General features: G+C 41.8%; 1 protein-coding gene across 1 annotated transcript; it reads left to right on the top strand.

The window, feature by feature from the left end:
• Window positions 1-3,915: 3,915 nt before the first annotated feature.
• Window positions 3,916-8,450, top strand: foxa3 (forkhead box A3). Its single transcript, XM_005745004.1, has 2 exons — window positions 3,916-4,310; window positions 5,645-8,450. The coding sequence occupies exons 1-2, from the start codon at window positions 4,248-4,250 to the stop codon at window positions 6,980-6,982; spliced, it is 1,401 nt and encodes a 466-aa protein (XP_005745061.1). The 5' UTR covers window positions 3,916-4,247; the 3' UTR covers window positions 6,983-8,450.
• The last annotated feature ends 1,983 nt before the right edge of the window (window positions 8,451-10,433 follow it).

The following is a 10,433-nucleotide window of genomic DNA, read 5'->3' as shown; positions in this document are numbered from 1 at the left end:
GTTTTACTTTGCTAGAGTAGCTTTGCATGATTCATCGTTCAAAATAATTCACATTTTTTCTCAGACTGGGCCTTGATGCAGCCCTCCAATTCTTTCTGTCTGAAATGAGCCATTTTATGGCCGTTCTCCCTTTAAGTCATCTTTCTTCTGATTGGCTGCCTACCGCAAACAGAAGAAGTGTCAGAAACTGAGTGTTTAGAGCCTGAATTATAAAGTGACCAGGATTACATGTACATACACTAACCTCGTGTTTTGAAATTTTAGCCATGTTTCTTATATGCATCCACCTCAGTATATATTTGACAGAAATTCAGGAGGGAAAAAAGCATAATAGGTCCGCTTTACAAAAAGATCCCACAGATCAGGCCTGTTGTAAAGAAACATCTTTGAAGAAATGTAATAGTATAATATGCACTGATACGTCATGCAATCCCTTGTTAAGTGCCTTTTAAAAATGTTTACCATCTGTTTTTGTGTCTGGGAACCTCAGGGGAAGTTAGGAGTGCAATGGCTTCCTTTATTGTCTTGTCAATGATTAACCTGAATCTGCTTCCCTTCGATCACCATCTGACCGCTTTTGCTTTTATCTGAAGCCTTCGTAAAGTTGACAGGCCCTTCGTGTTTTATTTGAATCCTCCCACTACGTTGTTTTTCATTTATGTGACTTTTTTTTGTAGATCTGTCAGTTTTATTGCGGCTTCCTGTACAACATAAAACCAGGAATAAATGGGATGGAAACTTGTCCTTCTCTTTGTTGTTTATTTACAAGTTTTACTGAGTATCTTTACCTGTTTATTGAATTATTTCTGGGTAAAACTTCATATAATGGAACTGCTCACCATCCTTCTGTTAGAATCGAAAGACTTAAATGCTAGCTGTCTGAAATTGCTACAAGTCAAGGAATTTTCATATATTTATTGCTTGTGCAACCATGCATCCTTATTCTAATTATCTGGGCCCAGCACGCTGGAGTAGATCTCTGAGCAGTGATGCCCAGATCTTCTGCTTTCCAACCACTGCTTACAGCTTTTCCAGAGTGGACATTGGGGCATTCCCAAGCCAGCTTAGTTTGGGACTGCCAAAACTGGTTTCACTAGTGTCTAATGTCCATCATATGGTGTGTTTTGCCTTTTATCTGTTGGTATTTATCAGCTCTAATGCTGAAAATGTGTCATTTAACCTGCAAGACTTGCCTATAGACTTGGTTACAGCTAAACTTCACGTCTAATTCACCTTTAAAATCAAAGAGTGAGAATAAAGCACCTCTGTGTTTTAATGTCACAGCAGTTCGAGTCTGTGAAATTTCTTATTATATCTGTGCTCCTTTATAATCCTAACAGAAGAAACTGCACAAAGCATAGCTGCGACTCGGTTTTAAGGGCCACATGATGGCGCTCCTGGTCTTAGCGTGCCTTACGGAGAAGACGCTGTGTGGCAGCATGATCTTTTGTCAGGTCCATTAGGCCTACAGCCTGTGGAGTCGGTAATCCTTTAAAATCGAGAACTGTCGCACTTTGACCTGTTACTGCCTAAAAACCTTCTGTTTTCACCAAAGATGCCACAGCTTCAGGTGTCTGCCCTTTGTCAGTAGCTGTAGTAGTAAATAAACTTGTCAGCCTGAATAAAGTTACGCACTCCTGATTAATTTTCACTATTTTGATTGTGATGAAGAAAAGGGCGGGCAGTGGCCCTATAAATGTCCCTCCCCATCGTCCTCCAGTTGCGCGGATCTGCTGTTTTCTCCATTAGTGTCAGCTCATTACAGCTATTGTTAAACCAATTATGGAGGTGTTAATGGCCGGTGGAAGATCCATTGGATTGAAAAGCAGCCCGCAGAGTGAGAGAGGTGGCTTTGAAAAGTTCGATTAAAGGTGTTTATTAGACGCAGCAAAAAAAAAGTATTGGAAAAAAAAAACATACTGAACCCTTTTACGCAGCAGGTGTGTCGATATATATATTAAGTATCAACTATGATCAGTTAAACAGGTTGTGCTTGCAGGATTGTCTGTTTTTGTAGAATATTTGTTATTCTTAAGTTTAACAGGACAGAGAAGTTGTAAACACCACAAACCTCTCCAGAAAAAAAACATGCAAACTTGATTAATATTTATGAACTCGAATTTCCATTTGAGACATTTGCGGGGCAGTAGGCAAATGATTAGCAGATGCGCTTTAGTCTGTCCCGTTTTATTGACTCATACTCGGATAACTGAAACCTTGTAGGGGAGAGGTTTGAGGCCTTAGGGTAAAGCAGTTTGGATCGTTTCCGCCCCTGAAGAAAACAGAAGACGTTGAAATTGTAAACTTGAGTAAAAATGGGATAAAATCAAGGCTCCATTATAATAAAGAGTCGTTTCGTCCACTTCTCATTTAAATTCACCAGTACGTCAAATTAAAGTACATTTTAACCCGGAAGCTTTTTTTTTCATGTGACCTCAGAGTTGATTTACAAATATTTTATCCACGGAGAAAAATAAATCATCCAGGCTTGGTTACATCGTTACGACATTCCGGCGTTAGTTTATTCCACGTTTAATGGATGTGACAGCACTTTGCAAGCAGGTGATAATCTGTGAGTCTTTGACAGGTCATATCATGGAAAGCGTCTGATTAACTATAAGCTGACCCGAGTCCTTCCCTCTCGTCTCTGTTTTCGTGAGGGCAGCGGGGCCTTTATGTGGACGCCACGGAGAAATTTAATGGCTGTAAACGTCATGTTTCCAAGAAATGTTCACGCCGCTGAATCCTTTACACTCTGCATAATATTGTTGGATCTGAGCACTAACGGGCCAGTTCCTTCCTGTGATTTCCACGGGATCTTATCGCCCAGTTTTAATCCCGTCGACCTCCCGCCTGCGCATCAATTACATCTCCATTGACTTGCCATTAAGCATAAGCATTGACATTCACAGGCCTCCGTCTGCAGCGAGGCCTGATGTGTATTCCACAATACAGGAGTCCTGGCCCATGCATTAGGCCAGGACTAGGCTACATTATTTATTTCTTTGTAGCGACGGGCCTCCTCTGAGAAAAAAGAAGCTCTCCAACAAAGTTCCCAGGGCGAGGAGGTCTCTCACATTCAAACGACCCCAATATGCGTAAAATGCGCACATGAGCCATCGTTACCCAACAGTTGGATAAAGATCTGTCTGTTTATGCACGGGGATAAGCTTCTTAGTCAGCTGTGTTTACTTTTTTACTCCTTATGTTTTACTTGGTTTTCGTGACGAAGATTCAGAAGAAAACAGAGGCTGATGGTGGAAAATTGAGAAATTTGATGTTCTCTGATCTTCTGATAAGTCTCAGGTGATTCGTGCTATTATCAAAATATGTGAAGGTCAAAGTTGTCACGATTAAATATTTTGTTATTCAAGCCAGAATTCTATTTTTCGAATTCTTTTAGAAAAATTGCGTTGCTAGCAAAACTGCAGAAACCAGACGCTGATTGTTAAAAGAACTGAAAAAAGAATTTTGGATTTTAATGAAGCGCTTTTATGTAGATTTTTTTATTGCTCCAGTTTCGAAACGTGTTTGATATTTAACTTTTCGTCATGATCAACAAAAGAGAAGCAGAACTGAAGAAGCTTCTCGGATGAGAGGTGAAACGTCTTCAAGCAACTTAAAGAAGTCCAGACGCTTTTCTTTGCAAGCTCCTATGATCAACAAAACTCAACTCTTCTGAACTCTACTGAGAAACATCCCAAAAGTGGGCACAGCTTTTGAACAGTAGTACACTTGCTCGGCTGGTTTTCGCCAGCACAGCCGCTCGGCCGATATCCAGCACGCCAGGGGGCTACATCTGCCTTTTTTGCCGGGCCCTTCCTGCCCAATTCAAAAGTCTGGGCGGGGCCGAGCAGAGCCTTATAAGAGAAGGGCGCCCAGGTTCCTCTACTGTATTTCCAAGTTATCTCCGTCTGTCGCGCGCTGCGTCCCGAGGGCCCGGTGACCAAAAGAAAAAACGGGCCACGAGAAAGAAGCAGAAGTCTGTTGAGCATTAACAAATTTAAAGCTGCCAAACAATGGATTACTGACAACTAAGAAACGCTGACCTACCTGTTCTCCGGAGCGGAATCGCATCACTTTTTCATTTTTACGCATTTTAGACTCCGTGCGACAAGGAGAACCCTTTCTGCTTGGATTTTCTTCCCGATACGTGCCAACTTTTAGGAGGACTTTATATTTATTTTTGTTATTCTGAAAACTTCGGTCACAGATAAAATATTCTCTTCTGAAGACTTTTGTTTGGGATGTTGAGTTCTGTGAAGATGGAAGAGTGGAATACTTACTACACAGCCAGCGAGGCCAGCGAGGTAATGACAAGCGAAAACGTGAAAATATCAACAGTAACTACAAATAAATCCAGTTTTTTCTTTACTCTTGTTATAAATATTGCCAAAGTTTCCGCCTTTGTTTTGGGGGATTTAAAAAAGGGAGAAAGAGAGACAGACCGTAAGGGAAGACAAAATGTTCGCTTATGGAGCGGGACTCCGAATCAAAAGTAGTTGCTTTGATACAGTCGAAAATGATCTTATAAAAGTAGGCGAAAACCTCGAATTAACATGGAAATATTATGACACTGTCGTAAAAATAAAAACATCCACGTATGGCATTAGTAATGGAAAAGCAAATCTCGGGGAAAAACAAACAAACAAAAAAAAACCCCGAAAAAACTAAAATTAAGAAAATAATAATATCGTAATATGTGAGTAACTAATATTTTTAGCAGTTATGGTAAACAAAGATCATAAATAAATCAAGAAATAAAAAGCAAGTCAGGAAGGGGCTCGCTTCTTCTGCAAAATAAATACTTTGATTTTAAATCAACAATGAGACAATTATAATTTAACGGATTTCGTAATAAATAGTCTGTGAGAATTATATGATGTTTTTAAAGGACATAGTCTCACTGTTAGGCCTTAATCCTTTGTGTCTCTACTCCGCTTAAGTGTTGCAACGATTCAAGTGTAAATGAAACAAGACTTTTTCCTCCCTAATTCAATTAGGAGTTAATTCCAGCAGCAGCAATTCTCACCTCACCCCAGCCTGATTAAATTACCGAGAAGAAAGCGTTTGATAATAATTAACCAAAACTAAGCGGGCTAAGATACTGTTTTTTATCACCCGCAGATTTAGTATTTTCGCATCCATAAAGATTAAATATCAGTAAGACTCGGGATTCAGAGAAGCACAATTCTTGACATTTAGCTCTGAATTATTCAACTTTATTCCACACAAAAAGGACTTGGAAGTATTATCACTCCTCCACTTTAGGTTAAATACTGAAGAACTTGTTTTTTCCATGGCAGCAGTGGAGGAGGCCGTCTGACCGAGAGGCACCATGACGCGCTTTTTACGCATTTTCAGGTTAACATCGCTGTGTGAAATCCATGTCCCCTCTCAGCACACTGAGAGCTTCATTGTGCATTGATAAGAAGTGACTTTTAACACTGGGAGTCTGGGAGTGTTTCCTTTCACATTTCACGTTTTGCCCGAGAAATTTAGATCAGTTATTTCCAACAGAAGTGTTAAAAATCGAAATCAAAATTAGATAGTTACAGAATTTATATAATTATTTGTCTTATTTAATTTATTTTCTGTGTTCACATTGCAACTAACTAGATTTTGTCCCTCCTGTTTACTCCAGATGTACTCATCTCCTACAACCATGAACTCTGGTCTGGGCTCCATGAGCTCTATGAGCACCATCAATAACTACATCAACTTGAACCCAGCCACTGTCTCGCCTGCTGGTATGAACATGTCATATCACCCGCCCACCACCAGCATCAGCAGTTCACCACTGGCCTCAATGGGCTCTGTTCCCGGCCACATGTCCCTCTCCCCAGTGGCCCCGTCCCTCACCTCAGGCTCACTAACTCAGCTGGGCCCTGCTGCTCCAGGCTCCCTGAGTTCTTTGTCCCACTACCAGGACATTAGCCCATCCATGAGTCAGCTGGGATACACCTCTCCTGCAACTCTGAACCGAGCAGGGGCAAAGGAGATTAACCCAAAGCCCTTCCGACGGCCAATGACCCATGCCAAGCCACCATACTCCTACATCTCCCTCATCACCATGGCCATCCAGCAGAGTGGCAGCAAGATGTTAACCCTGAATGAGATTTACCAATGGATCATGAACTTGTTCCCCTACTACCGTGAGAACCAGCAGCGCTGGCAGAACTCCATCCGCCATTCCCTCTCCTTCAACGACTGCTTTGTGAAGGTGGCTCGCTCACCCGACAAGCCGGGCAAAGGCTCTTATTGGACTCTCCACCCACAGTCCGGCAACATGTTTGAGAACGGCTGCTACCTGAGGCGCCAGAAACGCTTCAAGATTGAGGACAAGTCAGCAAAAAAGGCAGCCAAGAACCAGGACATGGGCTCAGGAAAAGTAGTTCACAGTGTCGATCTCTTGGTGGAGGATCGCAGCCCCGGAGGTGGATCAGAGGGAGCAGACTCCACCCACTCGGATAACTCCCACCCGGGATCTTCAGATGACCAGCCTCATTCCCGAAACTCGATGGTTTCATTGGAATGTCCACCATTGTCCTCCTCACACCTCCACAACCCACCTGTCTCCCTGCCACCCTCCTCCACCCCCTCATCTTCCATCTCTCCATCCTCCATGCCCCTCACTGGCACCTCTTCCTCCAACCCACTCCTCCACTCCCAGACTCTACCTAGTAGCTCCCACCTCCTGCCGAGTGTCATGCAGCAACACATGGACATACAGAGCGACCCCCTCAAGTCTTTAGACCCCCACTACAACTTCAACCATCCATTCTCCATCACCAACCTCATGTCCAACGAGCAAAAGATGGACCTCAAATCCTACCAGGACCAGCTGATGACCTACAACACCTACACTGGGACCTCTCCTGTAGCAGCGAAGCAGATCTACGACAGCCCGGGGCCGACCACAATGGACTCGGGCGCTTACTACCAAACTCTGTACAGCCGCTCAGTACTCAATGCCTCCTAATATGGACTTTTAGCGACTCCCACACACACACACAAACCTGCTCATGGAGGAAAGCCAAGATGGAGACTTCTGTGTCTCCCTGCATCTGTTAAAATGGACTCCAATGCTTTTGCCATCTTCCTCTTTCATTCTCTCTGCGTCTCTGGACTTCAAAACTCACATCCAAAATAAAATGGCTGCCATGTTTAGAGGGACAAAAGAACACACTTTTTCTTTTTACCATCTCTGTCAAACAAGGAGACAAACTGGTTACACGGAGGACAGAAAAGTGAAACTGGACAATAGGAGGTCTTAAATGATAGTGAAGTCATTTAATTTGTCTGTGTGTAAGTTAAAGTCCAATCCTGAGAATTGTGTGTGGCAAAAATAGCCTTGTATAAAATGTAAATAGAGGTAATGAGGAGGGGAAAGGATATTTGCATTTATTTATGAAGGGAGAAATTTTAATATAACTTGTATTGTGCTCTGTCGACCAGTTACAACCGCAATGTGAGGTTTCGTTTTTTATCCAGAGGAAAGTTTCAGGTTACTGCTTCAGGCAGGTGTTACTGCAACTGGAGACATTTAAATTCATTTCTTTGTGAGTGTGTTACAACATTGGTCATTTTTTTGTTTTCACGCCCTGATCTGTCGTGTTTTTGTCAGATCGGGCGTCTGTCAATTTAAACGTGTAGCTCATGAACTCTGTGCTTTCGAAAAACGTGTCGTCTTTTTGGTTAATATGAAGAAAAAAAACATTGTGTTCCTGCTGAGGTTTAGAGTAAAACAAAGTAACAAAAAAAAGAGAAAAATCTGTAGTGAGAAGGAAAGATGCAAAGCAACTGTGGTAAAAAAAAAAAAAAAAAAAAGTGATGTGTTTCAGATGACCAGAAAATAGTTCCTTTTATTACTGCGTGAAGCATTTTAACTGCATGCCTTTCCAGAGACTGTAACATTTCGAATAACAGTTAACTGGTGAGGTGCATGGAGGAGTTCTGTCAGTTACTAACAGTGGGGGGAGGAGAGATGCACTACTGGAGGATTTACATACAGTACTTTGCACTATAGAGCTCTCAATGGCCAGGTGGGCTGATAGTGTGTGTGTGTGTGTTACAACAATACGTAGGAATGTCCTCCTTAAACTGTCAACGGATCAGCTAAGTAGTAAGTCGTGTAAAAGTGGGTCAAAAGACCGCCCCCATGTCTGAAAAGTGCCTTTTCTTCAAATGACTGCTGATGTGAAGAGATCAATGTATGGATGATCTTTTGAAGGATGATAAGCAGCAGAGGATGCAGAAGTTTCAGGTCACGCGATGTCCTCTGTGGAACATGTTTTAGTTTCAATGCCAAATGTCCTTTATTTAAAATATGTTGCTTTTCCAACTTTGAAAGTGTGCTGATATAATATATTGTTTGTGTTTTCTTTTCTTTCGGTTTAAGTGTGATCACACTGATTCATGTTTCTTTTTTCTTATTAAAGAGGGGACAAATGGTGTCTTTGCTTTTCTTCTTTTCATCATTTTTAATAAAGGAAGAGTTTGTTGGTCAGCACATCCTGGATCAAACATAAACAAAACAGCAAATCCTTAGCGTGGATTTGCTGTTTTGGATTAGAAGAAAACACATCAGCTCTTTAAGGATTTCACACAGATAAAGCATTCAAGAATAGCCTTTTATTACAGATTTTATTATTTTAATACGTGAGACAGAATAAAAGTTGAGTCTTTTTAAAGATCATTTTTGCAAATGCACAAACATTTCTAAAAGTTAGCCACTGAAACAAATGTTACAGCAAACAAATCAATTATAAAATTATATTTTTCTACATCCTGCACTATTGTTGGCAGCACATCTCTTACTTGTCCTGGCCAATCAGTCACGGCTCTTTGGTAGGGTAGTGCTGCAGGAATAGCACTGCCTTGTTGAAACAGCTCCTGACCAAATGACTGCGGTGTGCGACATGTAGGACATGTAGGACTGGTAGACTAAACATGGCTGGATCACACTGAGATCCTCAAAGCCGACCTCTGCGCAGACCCTCTGCCTGGGCGGCATCGCACACACACAGAGTGAGGCCCTGACCACTCCAAAAACTACTGACCTGCCTCTGACCCTGCACTAGAAAAACCGTCAGCAAGTCAACGAAACAAAAACAGGGGAAAGTAGGAGCAGGACATTTATCTTTTTTGCCTTTAAGGACCAATTCCAGAGAGCTCCACCTAAACAGTAAACACACAACTTTCTGCATGTTTAAGGAGATTTTTCAAGCAAGGGAGCAACAAAATATATAGCCTAAGCATGGACACTGGCTGAATCTCTTGCAAAATATGGAGAGGATGAGATAGTATAATCATACATATGAAAATGTTGACTTCAGAGAAAATTCTGTTCAACACTAACGGTTCTTGCTTGGAGCCTGCATCGAAATGCAGGTAAATTCATGCTAAAACCACCAATTCATGTCTAGAAACATGAACAAATACAATGCTATTTTGTCACCAAATTATTTAATAGGAGTTAATGCACTGACACACACACACACACACACACACACACCGCACGCTGGCACGCTGGCACGCCGCCTGTCTACCTGCCCTACTCTCTACCTGTCTGCATGTTTGACAGTTGCTCAACCCAACCCTATGCTGTAGCTGTTGTCACAGATTTGTCCCTGACTGCTCTTTTATCTTAAGCACAGTAACAAATAACGCCAGTGCATATGATCAGCAGCAGCACACACTCTGAAGATATTGGCCTCATTTTTAACCTCAGTCTGAATCAGCGTTTCTGACTTTCATTTTTCTGTCTGTTTCTTGCAGCAAGATGTTTTCGCCAAAAGTATGGTGTTGTAAGTCATTTAACTCATGTAGGTTTTGTTAGCAAACTGTATTCATAGAGTACATGAGTGCAATGCACAGACAAACATGTCTGCAAATTAGTGCTAAGGAACAGCCGCCAAAACTGGAACGCTCGTGCGGCCGTCAGAGGAACTGAGGTGCTCGCACATCAGCTTAATCCTTCAGCCCAAGAGGTTACCACCAACTTACCAGCCTATTTCTATTAACTATTGGAGACAGTGCCCACTTGATTCTTATGAAGAATTACGAATGAATCAAGTAGGCAAGACATGTTTAAAAAAAGAAAAATTAACTATTAGAGAGAGGAGGAAAAAAATATAACTAATCTTTCTTTCCTTTCCATATGGTTGTCCTCAACACACACACAGGCAAGACACACTCATACATATGCCTTAAAGAAATAAAGAAATGCTAAGTGTGAAACTTGGGCAGTTCTTGCATACACAATAGTCCCTCTGGAGCATTTAGCTTGATAAGATAGGCAAGCACCCACCTGATATGGTCTCCACAGCTACAAAGACACACACACACACACACACACACACACACACACACACACACACACACACACACGCATACAAGAAGGTGTTCCAGGTATGACTAACCTGACTCTA

Source organism: Pundamilia nyererei, unplaced genomic scaffold, assembly GCF_000239375.1.
Source record: "Pundamilia nyererei isolate P.nyererei 1_Seehausen unplaced genomic scaffold, PunNye1.0 scaffold00152, whole genome shotgun sequence".
Taxonomy (NCBI): Eukaryota; Metazoa; Chordata; class Actinopteri; order Cichliformes; family Cichlidae; genus Pundamilia; species Pundamilia nyererei.
This window is presented reverse-complemented; position numbering and strand designations above follow the sequence as displayed.